The 14964-nt window shown below is 48.1% G+C and overlaps 2 protein-coding genes across 3 annotated transcripts in view; one reads left to right on the forward strand and one right to left on the reverse strand.

Annotated features, from left to right (window-relative positions):
* Positions 1-14964, reverse strand: part of brwd1 (bromodomain and WD repeat domain containing 1) — a 1114631-nt gene that overhangs the window by 84997 nt on the left and 1014670 nt on the right. The window lies entirely within an intron of this gene.
* On the forward strand, positions 14026-14806 carry LOC141377971 (uncharacterized). 2 transcript variants are annotated; one of them, XM_087283689.1, is made up of 3 exons: positions 14026-14274; positions 14355-14600; positions 14680-14806. In XM_087283689.1, exons 1-3 carry the CDS (start codon positions 14218-14220, stop codon positions 14776-14778), a joined length of 402 nt encoding a protein of 133 aa, XP_087139815.1. In that variant the 5' UTR covers positions 14026-14217; the 3' UTR covers positions 14779-14806. The 2 variants fall into 2 exon arrangements, with proteins under 2 accessions (XP_087139815.1, XP_087139814.1); XM_087283688.1 differs by having other exon boundaries at positions 14183-14274; positions 14355-14806.

Raw genomic sequence — 14964 nt, forward strand, 5'->3', positions numbered from 1 at the left:
ATCAGCACAGCCTCGTGTCTCTCTCACTGTCTCTCTGTGTGTGTGAGTGTGTGTCTGCCTGCGTGTCTACGCTATGTATGTATGTGTGTGTGTGTGTGTGTGTCTGCCTGCGTCTCTACACTATGTATGTGCCTTTTTGTATGCGCTACTTGTCTGTGCTATGTGTGTGTGTCTGCGCTGTGTGTGCTCATTGTTGCAACTCCACAAAAAATGCATCAAATACTGATTGGTAAAGTTCTTACTGTAGTATTTCTCACAAACCTTACGTGAGATCTGCTTCCTGAGGCAGCCGAGGGCGTGTTGAGGCATGTTGCTGACAGGCACGTGGGATCGGTGGGCGGGGTTGACTCGCCTTAAAGGCCCAGTGCAACAAAAACAGCAACAACCTTTTCCCAGGTATAATACACACTTTAAACAGCTATAATAAATACTCTGATGGGTGTTTTGAGCTGAAACTTTACAGACACATTCTGGGGACACAAAAGACTTATATTAAATATGAAAAAAGGGGTGACCTACAGTATGTGCCCTTTAAGATGCCTTTGTAGCTTTTTAATATTCTGCAACCTTCATGCCTTAATATTTCCACTTGAATATTGAAAAATATATGAGGGTAAGACCCTTTTTACATAATGGCTTAATGGTTTTGGTAAGTGGTGTTAAACAGAAAGTGATGTAAAAGCAGGTAGTTTGGTGTGATCATGGATTAACATCTATGCTGCTCCTGGAACATCATTCTTGTTGAAAAATGTAATCTATATCTAATCTAACCAAACCCTAACCCTAATTTTAAATTATTCCCAAAACATAACAAATAAGAGCAGGCAATAAAATACAGCCTATATTTCGTTGTGCTCAGCAGCTTTTCACTAATAAAGCTCTTCATTTATTTAAAATTTCATATAGAAATTTTAGCACGTCATATAAAAGCATAAACACTTGTTTAAGGACACAGAACACATTTTGTGTTTGCAGTTTTCCCCGATGCGTTTGTTAAGAGCCGTTGCGCAGGACAGAAAAAAAAGGCAGCCTAGTTTCTGCTTTCACCCACCCAAAAAATGCTCTGTTTGCACGATTTGATTAATATCATCGTATCCAATTACTTTATAAATGATATTTTAAACTTTCTCCGGTGTTTATTGTTTTTAGAAAATATCCTGAACCTTTTTTTAGATAGGCCTTTGTGAAATGAAAGTTTAATATGGCTTTAAAACGGTTTGATTTATGTATGTTATATATCTAAATTGTTATAGCTAGCTATTGTTTGTTTTATATTGGTTTATTTATTTAATGCGATTTTAATATATCCGATATTTGTAATTCTTTTAATTATTTCAATATAGCTTAGGCTATTTTATCAAAATATGACACTTTTGTTTAGAGCCTACAAAAATGAACAAGTAATTTGTAAAGTCTCATGTCTTTCTGTTGTATATTCATATTTAGTATTATCCCCCCTAAATAAAAAAAAAGAAAAGATAAAAGCCGCTGGTGGCATTAACAGAGCTGTAAAGGGGGCGCTCTTTTGCTCGGTCACACACACACACACACACACACATACAGGGATCTAAACGTGCACACACCTTTTAAACGTGACTAATACTCTCAACAACCTTTTATTATCATACATTATTGAAACCTCAAGGAGGACGCAGCAAATAATGTCTCTTATAAAGTAAAACTTTATTATTTTATGAAACACAAGGGCGATCATAAGCAAAAAGAGGCTAGATGTTTTCTTTTCCTTATTTATTTATTTCTTTAGCACATGTACTAGTGTGCGATCAGAAAACTAGTGTCTCCCTCTCCTTTCACTCCACCCCGAAGCCCCAGCTTCCCCCCAGCTGGCCCCGAGAAAGCCCCGCTTTGGCCGGAGTAGGCCCCGGAAGTGACAGTGGAAACGCGACTTGCACGCTTTAGGTGCAATAGTGGAAACGCGGCTCTTGAGAAAGTTTGCGTTCTGAAACTTATAGGATGTTATAAGTCAAACAATCAAAGAAATTCTGATTTATCAGGTTATGACCCTTTTAAAATGAATTGCATCCCATTTGATTGATCAGAATATCATGGAATAAGTTTGACTTTCACTTGCTCAGAATTCAGTATAATACGGCTTCAAACTGTCCTGTGACTCCATTCCTGGGGTTGTTCTAGAAAAACTTGCTGTTAACAGCTGATAGCAGCCTGATAGTAGCTTGACAGGCCTTTTCTTGTTGTTTTTTGCTCCCCTGCTAGGATTTGGGTAGGCCTGTATTACAGTTTCAAATGTGATTTTGACGCTGATGTGTTCAAGCTCTTCAAATCCACCAAAAAACCTGCTTTAGGGCAGACCTGGAGCATTTGAGTTTTTACACCGTTTACATTTTACTTCCCACTGCTTCAAATCTACATACATACACTGTGGTTCAATGGAGACATCAGATTTATGGCCTTCTCAGTCAATCAATCATCCATGAGCGGGCTTTTATTACTTAGAGAGATGTCATAGAGGCAGGGATCAATAACAACAGTAGTACCCAAGAAAATTGGGTGATCCGCATTACTTATATTACTAGAAATAATAGTCCAGGGTAAAGAACATGACAAGGAAACAAGAAAAATTCTAGCAAAATATCTATATATAGCCTGTTTGGGATTTTGGATCGTAACAGTGCACCTTTTTTAAAGCTGCTTTGAAATAAATATTGTGAAAAGCGCTATACAAATAAAAGTGAATAAAAAAATCATATATTAGCATTAACAACAAAGAGGTTCTAAGTTAAAAATGGATGCTTAATGTACTTATTACCATGTCTAAATCTATGGAACACCTGAATCATGGAAATGATGATAGAGTATGCCACAAACCTAGCGGACGAACTGTGTTTTGATTTCCCATGACAGCTCTCTGCACCGCAATAAATAGAGGAATTGCGTTAGCTCTCCCCACAATCTCGCCACATCAGCAGTGCCATTTCATTTGTCTAACATTTTTCATCTCATCCGTCTGAATGCAATGTGCCACAATGAGAAGAACACTGCCTTCAAATTAAGCGAGATGTGTTATAATAGGTGGAGGATTTACACCTTCATCACATTTGCGTGTTGACTCGACATTTCCAGTTGAAATGCTGCCATTTGCCGCCATTATCCGTTAATGACAAGCAGAGGTGAGGACGAGGGCACAAACAGGGGTGGCGAACAGTTGTCGGCTTTTATCGGATAAAGGCTTATACAATCTTACCCAGGCATGAAAATGAAATGGATTAAATGCGGCCATAGATGTCAGCTTGATGATGAAGAATGATGCCATGAAAGCCTGATGATCACTGGAAGTTTATAGGAATAAGAAACCTTGCTTATGAAATGTAGCGTCAAATGATTAGGGAGAAACATGATGGAGTCTGCCCAAATCTGTCCACTTTTAGATATATTACTTACTATTAGGGATGTGCACATCGATGCTCGAGTATTGATATATTGACACTCGGAAGCTTTTAATTTGGTATCGATATTTTTACGGAATTATACAATGGCATAGACGTAACGCAGCATATTGTGGTGCTCATCAGCCTCTGCTCATTCTCCTTCTGTCCGACAACAAACATTATAGGAAGGAGAGTTTTAAAGGAGGCAAACCTCTCTCTCTCTCTTAATTTAATTTAATCATTGCTTTAATGGCATGACAAATATTACAAATGTTTTGCCAAAGCATTTATAAAGTTTACATTAAAAAGAACACACGCACGCAAGTTCACACACACACACACACACACACACACACACACACACACGTGTGTATATATATATATATATATATATATATATATATATATATATATATATATTATTCGAAGGAAGTGTATAATGAACACTTTAGTTCTTTCAATTGCTCAATTTCTCAACTTCTGACATTTGATTACAACACAGGAGAAAAATCCTCTGAATGCTCTCACATTCAAAGAGACATCATGTTATCACTGTATCAATTTCATTGTATTGCCATGAAGAAAATCTATGGTGTTATTTCTTCTAATAATTCACCAGAGAGCAACTCCTGCTGGGTGTCATTTGATAGCAGACCCCATATAGAGGTCACCGTGTCACAGAAATAGCTCCCGGGTGCACCATACTGTACATCCAGCATTGCTCTCTTGACTTTCATTTACTAGAATCCACTCTATCAATCCCCACTAGAATGCAAATACCTTCATAACAATGTCACTAGACAGCCGTATTCAAAGCTCTGCCACTTAGCTTAATTAGACTGATGAGAGAAATGCACCGCTTTGCTGCTGCCGATATGAAGCTGCATGCATGTCTGAGCTTTTTTTCAGTCAGCAGCTCCATTTTTTTTTCCTACCGGTGTCCATAACAACTATTGTAATGGGTGAAGAAAATGCTGGACTCTTTGGATACACATAACACTCCGATTAAGTATGCATTCATAGTCTGAAAATAGATTTACAGTTACATGAATACAGACACCTTAAGGGAATTTGTAAATCACACAAGGGTGTAGATTCACTCTTGACAATATATTTTTGCGCTTTAAAAAACACGAATACGCTTACTTCACGCGGCCACCATTTTAAAACATGAAAGCGAGGCTGCGGTGGGAAAAAACACGATGTAACGTCGGGGAATGACACACACAACTAGGGTAAGATCCAATATGCAGGTTTAATTGTAGTCAGGCAAGCAATAGTCAATACAGGTGCAAACGGGTATATACAGGCAGTCCAGAATCGTAGTCATTAAACAGGCTATAAGTCGTAAGGCAGGCGGCTAAACAGGAGAACAAGCATAAACAAGGCTGGGTCAAAACACAGGAAATGAGACAGGGAAACCACGTTGTAGTGTTATCAACAGATCAACAAGACTAGGCAAACTAAAAGGGTAAATGCGTGGGTTATGTAATAAATGCAATCAGTCTCTGATAGTCCTCAGGTGTTGCGAGTGTAATCAGTCTAGATGAGTGAGCATGGGTGTCTGGGCGTGAGTGCATGTCTGAATATGTAGTCCAGGAAAAGCCAGAAGTGTAGTCCATGGGTATTGTGTGAGAACCAGTGATCTATGGAGAACGATCGCTGGTTATCGTGACACACGTGCTCATAAACGCTGCTGATTAGCCTTAGTATTCACCAGTGCTCAACAGAAATGACTGTAATTGGACGTGTCATCAGCTCACCGCTCTTTATCGAGAACAAACACAGATAGACGGACATGGAAGCGTTTAAATCCGTGAAGATCAGTCGATTCATCTGCAGATCGTTGTTTACGAATGCCATCAACAGTGCCTTAAATCTTAACGGGGAAATGGCCTTTTTTAAAATTTCAGTATCGAAATTCAGTATTGTGACAGGTCTAATATAGTGAAAGAATCAGTTAATTAATAAATGGCATTAAAAATGTGTGTTTGGGAAAGAAAACGTTAGCCAACTAGTGCTTTTTTTCTTAACTTAGCTGAAAATGAGGCCTAATATCCCTTTTCATTTTCACTATTCAATCAGAACGAACATTTGAGTCACTTGAAAGGTGGTGAAAGTACAAATTTGTGTCGATTTCTCTTCGCTGATAAGATATACAGCCAGGTACACAACAATCCTGAGTGACTCAGGCGAAACTTCTGGGTTTCTTCCCACCGCAGCCTCGATTTGGCTGTTTAAAACAGCAGCCGCGTGAAATCAGTCCATAAAGTACTTAATAAACTCTTAATAATACAAGTAACAATTAATGAATCACGTTCCATGCTGCAAAAGTCAATTTCCATTATTTTACAGCAATCTGGATTTAAGGATGCATGAATCTAGAGAAATTTAGAGAGGTGTGACGCTGTTATCTGTTTTATCCCGATTAATTGCCCAGCCGTGGTTTATAGATTTATAGTGAACTCATAGCAAACTTGACTATAACCCTTTGTGCACTTGTAGGTTACTAAGGGTTAACGGAGCATTACTTTATTTTGAAGTCGATTAAATTATTGGTAGGGACATTACAGTAATTGGTGGGGACACATCCTCTCCGTCCGTGCCAATTCTACGCCCTTGAAATCACACAATATTTAACTGTAATATAAACACTGTAAAAAATGCTGGCTTACACACGATTCCTCTATGTTGCCCCAACACAAATCAATTAAGTTATTTCAATAATTTTCACAAATTTAAGTGTATTTAACATAAAACCCTTAAGTTGACCCTCTAAAAACTCAAGAATTGTGTTGATTCAGCTCATTTTAAATAAGTAGTTTGAGTGAATTGTATAGGGGTTATGCAGGGGTGCGTTTCTGAAAGCCATCGTTAGCTAACTAAGGTCGCAAGTTCCGTCATTACAAAGATAGTTTGTTGATTTGCCGTTTCCCAAATTCGTCGTTCCAACGAGCATTCGCAAACTGCATTGCAAACTTGTAAGCTTAAAACTACCTCTAGAGCTGTCGTTAGAAGCATAGTTCCTGGTTGAGTTCTATTTCTCATTATCCCCCCTATGCCCTTTTCATTTAGAATGTTTCGACATTTAAACTTGGAATGATCTGTAAAAAAAAAAAAAAAAAAAGTAAAGTCATCTCTCCTAGATGTGATTTGCTTTCAAAGTATTTTTAGAGTTCAGATTTACAATTGTGTTCCCTTCATAGTGCACTTTAAAAACATTTATGCCATTTTGAACACAGGCGTGGCTCATGACGAAAGCTATAGGTGACTATTATTTAAAAGCGGAATTTACGTTACGTCTCACAAAGCTTGTGAAAACAAAAATATAGGCCTAGCATACGTTAATAGTTAAAATTTTTAGTAGGTTAATTATTAAGAAATGTATCTGTACTGAATATGGGCCTGTCGGTTAGAACATTTCTGCATTTGTAAAAGTAGATTTTTAAAAAAAAATTTCGGCTTAGTCCCTTTATTAACCTGGGGTTGCCACCGCGGAATGAACTGCCAGCTTATCCAGCACATGTTTTACACAGCAGATCCCCTTCCAGCTGCAACCCATCTCTGTGAAACATTCACTCATACAGTATGGACAATTAAGCCTACCCAATTCACCTGTACCGCATGTCTTTGGACTGTGGGTGGAAACCGGAGCACCCAGAGGAAACCCACGCGAACGCAGGGGGAACATGCAAACTCCACCCTACTTAAATAATAATAATAATAATAATAATTATATCAGGTAGATTTTTTCATTTCTTAATAAATAGCCTACTGTAAATTAGGGCTACAACAATTCACGATTGAAATGTTTTATATACGAGTTTAGAATATGTGGTAGCTAAGCTTATTGTCGTCTTAGTCCATTTATTATTCTGGGGTCGCCACAGCGGAATGAACCGCCAACTTATCCAGCACATATTACGCAGCGGATGCCCTTCCAGTCGCAACCCATCTCTGGGAAACATCCACACACACACACGCTACGGACAATTTAGCCTACCCAATTCATCTATATCACATGTCTTTGGACTGTGGAACATGCAAACTCCACACAGAAACGGCAACTGAGCCGAGGTTTGAACCAGCAACCTAGCAACCTTCTTGCTGTGAGACGACCGCACTACCTATGGTTCATTCATTTGTTCATTTTCTTGTCGGCTTAGTCCTTTTATTATTTCGGGGTCGCCACAGCGGAATGAACCGCCTGGCCCTTTGGTGTTCTATGTAAATGTAAAATCGGTTACCTATGCTGTTTTGTGCTGAATTTACTAGGAGGTACTAGAAAGTGTGTTTGCACAATATGATTAAACAGTGGAAATGCCCTCGGGCTGGAGTTTAAGATGAGGATGAACATGCCATTTTCAAAGCTGCAAAATGAGCCTTAAAAGGGCCTTTACTGGTGTCACACAGGGTACAAAGGGGAAGAAAAATCCATTTGCCTGGATTATACAAAAAAAAAAAAAAATGCCTGGAAAGATGCTTTGACACAAAGCCCAGTCGAGTCTGTTTGGTCTGCGAGATGGGAAATGAAAAAGTGCTGCCTGAAGGAGGGAGGCTGGTGTTGTGCGTCACTATGTCACGCTCTTCAAACAATGACAGCAACCCATTTCAAGTCCATTCAGTCTGAATGTATTTACTTCCGCTCCCCTTTCTCCAGCGTGGCCCATTTAATCAAATCTTGCTGGAACAAGTGCTAAAGCCAAACACCACGGCAGCGAAACTCTGTGCTTAATAATAGATCCCACTTAATGCAATCACATAAAAGTAAGAGCTAAGCATCCAAGATAGCAAAAAAGAATAGATGTCACCTCTTTAATTCACAGCGATTACTCTCTTCAGCCTCTTTACAACCGCAGGGAGAAAGTAAAAAAAAAATCATTTTGAAAACGAAATGCATTGATTTTATTTTTTTGCTGTTTGAAACAACTAACACTCATTTGGGGGATGGTGGGTCTCTAGCGGGGGGGGGTCTTTGGAACGACCGCTGGCAAACGCTATGGATGAGCTCACCGGGGGCGTTGGTTGGACCAGGGGGAGAGCCCACCAAGCCATGCCCGGATAGAGACCACTCTCTCCGGCATGACCCGCGCCTGGAGGGGGGGTAGCGCGTCCCTGGGTTTCGCTGACCTGCCGTCGAGTTTTCGATAACAGACTCAAATGAAGGACTTAGTGCATTTTTCGATTTCGCGGTTGAACGAACCAGGGGTCTAACGAGGGCCCCGTTGCCCCAAAACAAGCGTTCAAACCCGGGCAAACCAAATGCGCACTGCTGCCCTGGTCCTTCCAAGGACCCAGGCCTCTTGGCCAGCAAAGCTAACCCAAAACAAGCGTTCAAATCCGGGCAAACCAAATGCGCACTGCTGCCCTGGTCCTTCCAAGGATCCAGGCCTCTTGGCCAGCAAAGCTAACCCAAAAACAAGCGTTCAAATCCGGGCAAACCAAATGCGCACTGCTGCCCTGGTCCTTCCAAGGATCCAGGCCTCTTGGCCAGCAAAGCTAACCCAAAAACAAGCGTTCAAATCCGGGCAAACCAAATGCGCACTGCTGCCCTGGTCCTTCCAAGGATCCAGGCCTCTTGGCCAGCAAAGCTAACCCAAAAACAAGCGTTCAAATCCGGGCAAACCAAATGCGCACTGCTGCCCTGGTCCTTCCAAGGATCCAGGCCTCTTGGCCAGCAAAGCTAACCCAAAAACAAGCGTTCAAATCCGGGCAAACCAAATGCGCACTGCTGCCCTGGTCCTTCCAAGGACCCAGGCCTCTTGGCCAGCAAAGCTAACCCAAAAACAAGCGTTCAAATCCGGGCAAACCAAATGCGCACTGCTGCCCTGGTCCTTCCAAGGACCCAGGCCTCTTGGCCAGCAAAGCTAACCCAAAAACAAGCGTTCAAATCCGGGCAAACCAAATGCGCACTGCTGCCCTGGTCCTTCCAAGGATCCAGGCCTCTTGGCCAGCAAAGCTAACCCAAAAACAAGCGTTCAAATCCGGGCAAACCAAATGCGCACTGCTGCCCTGGTCCTTCCAAGGATCCAGGCCTCTTGGCCAGCAAAGCTAACCCAAAAACAAGCGTTCAAATCCGGGCAAACCAAATGCGCACTGCTGCCCTGGTCCTTCCAAGGATCCAGGCCTCTTGGCCAGCAAAGCTAACCCAAAAACAAGCGTTCAAATCCGGGCAAACCAAATGCGCACTGCTGCCCTGGTCCTTCCAAGGATCCAGGCCTCTTGGCCAGCAAAGCTAACCCAAAAACAAGCGTTCAAATCCGGGCAAACCAAATGCGCACTGCTGCCCTGGTCCTTCCAAGGATCCAGGCCTCTTGGCCAGCAAAGCTAACCCAAAAACAAGCGTTCAAATCCGGGCAAACCAAATGCGCACTGCTGCCCTGGTCCTACCAAGGACCCAGGCCTCTTGGCCAGCAAAGCTAACCCAAAAACAAGCGTTCAAATCCGGGCAAACCAAATGCGCACTGCTGCCCTGGTCCTTCCAAGGATCCAGGCCTCTTGACCAGCAAAGCTAACCCAAAAACAAGCGTTCAAATCCGGGCAAGGCCAGTGGTCTGAACACCATGGGAGTTAGGGGGTCCACGGGAGTCAAGGGTCCATTTCTGAGCTGCTAACCCGTCTCCCAGCGTCCGTCACCCCGCAGCAAACATAAGACCCCATCGCAGACGGAGGCTAGAACGACGTGCGGCTGGTGCCCCATACACGAGCCCAGGGCCGGTGGTGACCCATTCACAAACCCAAAGACCGATTGGGTCACCAGCGGTACGTCTTGGCCAGTTGGGTCACCAGCAGCACGTCTGTCTGATCCATGCGGTTTGGAGGAGTTAGTGTCCCCGGGCTTAATAGTGGGGTGCCCGGGCACGGCTGGTGATTAGGTGCAAATCTAGGGGGTCCTTTGGAACCAGCGCTTGCCGCCGGAGAGTGCGTGTACCTCGGGCAGAGCGTGCAGGGCACGGCCCCCCCCCCAACGCTGGATCTCAGAGGCCCCAGGCCAGGGAGAGGGGCTGGGCTCGCTCCCCAAGAAGGGTGTGTGTGCCCCGGGCAGAGCGCGCGGGGCACAGGCCTCCCCAATGCTGGATCTCAGAGGCCCCAGGCCAGGGAGAGGGGCTGGGCTCGCTCCCCAAGAAGGGTGTGTGTGCCCCGGGCAGAGCGCGCGGGGCACAGGCCTCCCCAACGCTGGATCTCAGAGGCCCCATTAATGGTTCACCAGCGGCTCCATCGATGGTTCACCAGCGGCACATCTTTACGCATCTAGCGCCAAAGGTCCAACAGGAATACGTTATGCCTGGCGCTCACCGGGGCGTTGGTTAGACCCAGGCCCGAGCCCACCAAACCATGCCCGACGGGAGACCACCCTTCCCGGCCTACTTGTCGGGACGTCCCGCGCCTGGAGGTTTTTGCCCGACACCCACAATCTCTGACCTGCCATCAGGGTTTCTGGGAAGGCGTAAAAATATGGACTTAGTCTCTGACAGTCCAGTCGCCAGACCCCACGGTGACTGATCGATAGGAGCTAGTGTGGCGCCCCAGGGGCTAGGCCCCCACCCAGGCCCCCCAAAGCACCAATGGGGTCGGCCTCTATGGGTGTGGCAGATCCTCCCCGTCCTGGGCGCTGTATCAGGGAGGCGTGGGGGTGTCCCTCCGCACACAGCGCCCCCCCTTCCCGCCCCGATCTGTGGGTAAAGGACCCAGATGGCCCGTCTGGCTAAATGACCCAGAGCTTGTCTGCTGCTCAGCCCGCCCGCCAGCCCGCCCCCCTGGACTCCGTTTCCCCCGCGCCGATACTCGGCCCGTGCCCCCGCCCCCCACGCCCCTCGCCCTGCGAGGGCTGGGGGATGTTCGGTGGGTTCGGTCGAGTCACCCGGCGTGGTGAATCGAGGCCCCAGGGGCAGCGTAGGGAACGAGCTGGTGTGGGCTTCGATTCTACCCCCGCCCGAGTGTGTGCGTCTACATCCCGTCCGTCCGCCCGCAACGCCGCCCACCCCCTGGGTTTATCCTTGCTGGCTCCCGGCTGACCCCCACCCCGCCTACCCTGCTCCCGGGGGAGTGAGGGTGGTTGGTTGGGAGGGGAAAGCTAGTGGACTCCGGCGAGGTGAAACGTGCCAGGGTCAGTGATGCCGGGGTTACGGGCTGTCTGGACCCCCCTTTCGATGGTTGGTGCGTATCCCATGTTGGTTGTAGCAGGTCGCAAAAGCTCCCGCGGCTGGCGCGTGTGGAGCTGCCCCCTCCCCCCCAAAAAACGGCGCATGTTCGATGGGGCTCAAACAATCCCCATTTTGGGGTGGAAAAAGTGAACGAGAAAGGCTCCCGCTGGCCAGAACAGCAAAATGAAGGGGGGATAGGGAGTGAGGTGGGACACCCCTTCCCCAACTCGAGTCGTGACAAGAGAGAGAGGTGTCGAACCACTGACCGGGGCAACGATGAAGGGGCGGTGGGGTGCATTGTTTAACGGGACACCCCCTCTGGTTCCTTTGAAAAGGGGGGAAGGGAGTGAGGTGGACACCCCTCTCCCCCCTGCTTGAGAAGTCGTAACAAAAGAAAGCTTGAACCGAATGGATCTCCGTAGGGCATCAGCTTACACCTCCTGGTGCGGGGGGGTGTCCTTCCCCTTTAAGAAATACGGGTCCACCAACGTCATGACGCGGAAGTGGACGCCGCCTCCGGCCGCTTATTAACCGCCGCACGTGGCGTGCGGGCCCCTTTCCCCCTCTGCATTGGCTCTAGCACGGTCATGGCTGAATGTGCCCTATGCTTCAACGTCTACAGCCGGCTTGCGCCTCACCTGACGGCCGTTCACAAGGTGGCCAACTCGGACGAGAAGCGGCTGCTGCTCGCGCTGGCCGCCGGCCGCGTGGACACGCGGAAGACACCGTGCCCGGTCCCGGGCTGTCGCCGGACGCCAGCCCGCCTAGACAGGCACTTGAGGCAGCACGCGGAGCTCTCGACCTCGGGAAGGAAAGAGGCTATGGGGAGGGCGAAACGCCGGAAAGTAGCTCGGGAGTTGCAGTGGCTGCGGTCCACCCAGCCTGCAATCCCTGTCGTGTCCCAGCTAGCATCGTCCTCCGAGGGGGAGCGGGACTCGGAGGACCCAGAGGCCGGCCGCCCGTGCGCTGACCGCGGCTGCAGGCGCGCCACCGAGCGCATACAGGCTCAGCTCACGGACCTGGGGAAACAGGTTACCAAGATGCGGTCCACCCTGCTCCAGATCACACGCCTCTACCGGGAGCTGAGGAAGGGAGAAGGGGGGAGAAGGAGGAGGAAGAGGGCGAGGAGAACCAGGTCGCCTCCTGCACCACCGGCTCCCGGGCGAGGCGCGGCCGGAGGTCCGACGCCCCCCGAGCCTCCGGAGGCTTTGGAACCCTACCCGTTCCCGGACCACGTCCCCGCGCTGAGTTGAGTATATTTCAGGCACGTCACTGTCGCTCTGCTGGCTGTGTGCCTTCGGGGAAGTTGACTCTTGGTTGTGCTCGTTCCACAGACCTTCTCTTGGGGGAGTTCGAAGGGTACCAACTGGGCAGCGAGCCCACCGCGCGCCTGCGGAACAACGTCACTTCGAAGCTGGGGAGAATCAAAGCCTTCCTGGGTTACATGGCCAGGGGCACCGCGGAGCCAGGGGACTTCCTTTTCCTCAACCAACCAGCCCGAATCCGAGCGTGGGCCGCCCGGCTAGGTCAGACGCGCATGGCCGAGCCCACCAGGCAGCACTACCTGAAGAACGTGGCTCAGTTCCTAGACTACCTCTCGGAGACGCCGCCGGCCGCCTGTCAGCTCTCCAGCACGGCTCTGGTTCTGATTCGAAGGGAGGTCAGAGCCCTCATCCGCGGCATACGCCGGCGTGTCGTCGTGCACGAGGTAAGGACCAAGCAGGCGAAGGAAAGCCGACTGATCCCCAAGGCCAGTCTGGTGCGCTGTCACCGGACCGCTGGGAGGAAAATTCCCGCCCTGCTAGGTAAGCAAGCCCTTCCGCCATTCCAGCGATTCCCCCTGTTCGTTCTTCCGGGGCACCAACAGCACTTGGTTCATCCAGCCACGTCTGTCTGCCCCTCTCCCCCGCGAATGGGACTCATTCGGGAGGGAAGGGGGGCAGACCGACGTGGCTGGATGAACCAACAGCTGCTGGTGGCCCGGAGAGGAGTTGTGCGTTTCTTCTTCAGGGGCACCAGCAGTCCATGAACTGCTGGTGCCCCTGAAGAAGAAACGCACATTTCCTCTCCGGGCCACCAGCAGCTGTTGTTTGAGCTGCTGGCGCCCCGGAGTACAAGTCACCAGCAGCCAAGAGCTGTTGGTGACCCAGAAAGGAAATAGAACCGTCGGTGGTCTAATCTGTCTAATGTCTTTCACCAGCTAGCCTCGAATCCAACCCAAGCACTAGGCAACAGTGGCGCTTCTATGGCTTTCTGACTGGCTACCTAACCTCCATCTCTGGGCACCGCTGTGGAGTCTTCCAGAATCTCACAATCCAGGAGGTTGAAGAGGCCTCCAGAAGCCCCGACGAGTCTGCTTATGTCATTAACGTGAGTATGGCGCAAGTAAGGTGGGGGTCACCAGTAGCATGCTCTCTCTCTCACTCACTCACTCACTCACTCACTCACTGCTTGTTCTCTGATGGCAGATTACCACTCACAAAACAAACAGAGCCTTTGGGGCGGCTCAGCTGTCCCTAAACAGGGAGGAATACAGCTGGTTCCGCAGGTTTTTGGCGCTGCGGGCTGGTCTCCCCGGAGGGAGCCAGGCTACCTATTTCTTTTTCACTTCCAGAGCCAGTCCTTGTCGGACCCTGAACAATTACTTTCAGTCTGCTTGGCTCAGTATGGGCCTTCCAGGCAAACCCACCTTTACTGACGTACGCACTGCGATCGCGACTCATGTGAGTAGGCATTGTGACGCCCCTGTAACTACCAGCGGCGGCTTCTATCCTAATCAAGCTTCTGTCTCTCTCCGACGCAGGCAAAGAATGCACACTCTTCAGAGGATCGCCGCAAGGTGGCGCAATTCATGTGCCATGACACTTCAACCTCAGATAAGTTCTACGCACTTCACCTCGGACCTCTCCAAGCACGCGAGCGCCGCAGACTCTTTGAAAGGGCCCTGGTGGAGGAGGAGGAGGAGGAGGAGGAGGATGGGGAGGCAGCGGGCACTGAAAGCCCCCCGCGGAAAGGGCGCAAGAGGACGGAGACTTCCGTCTCTCCCCTGGTAAAAATCACATTCTCTTTGGCGTGGACAGCAGAACGTGTGGCATTGGCTAACTTCCCTTTATGTGTCTCTTTTCCAGGAGGGAACCAGCAGGAGGACGCTGCCATGGCGCCCTGCCAAAGGGAAAAGCCAGGGCGCTCGCCCGCTCGAACAAACAGAAGACTCTGAATCGTCCTGAATAAATATTGTACAACTTAACGGTCAAATGGTGTTCAGTGTCTTCATTATTCCTTTTATTTATTATCTGTGTGGTAAAAGTAAATTCAGTGGGGACAAAAATGAGCCCTGTCTTCTTAGTTCAACGCTGTATGCCTGCTGCGTCCAGGTCCTGCCTTGGCTACGTTCCGATTGGGACAGATTAGCC

Source organism: Danio rerio, chromosome 15 (assembly GCF_052040795.2).
Source record: "Danio rerio strain M-AB ecotype USA chromosome 15, GRCz13ab, whole genome shotgun sequence".
In the NCBI taxonomy this organism is placed as follows: domain Eukaryota; kingdom Metazoa; phylum Chordata; class Actinopteri; order Cypriniformes; family Danionidae; genus Danio; species Danio rerio.

Excerpts from the sequence above, each read along its gene's own strand:
- LOC141377971 (XM_087283688.1), top strand. The coding sequence starts at position 14,218 with ATGGGCCTTCCAGGCAAACCCACCTTTACTGACGTACGCACTGCGATC. Across the intron at positions 14,275-14,354 it reads GCACTGCGATCGCGACTCAT|GCAAAGAATGCACACTCTTC; the intron begins GTGAGTAGGCAT and ends TCTCCGACGCAG.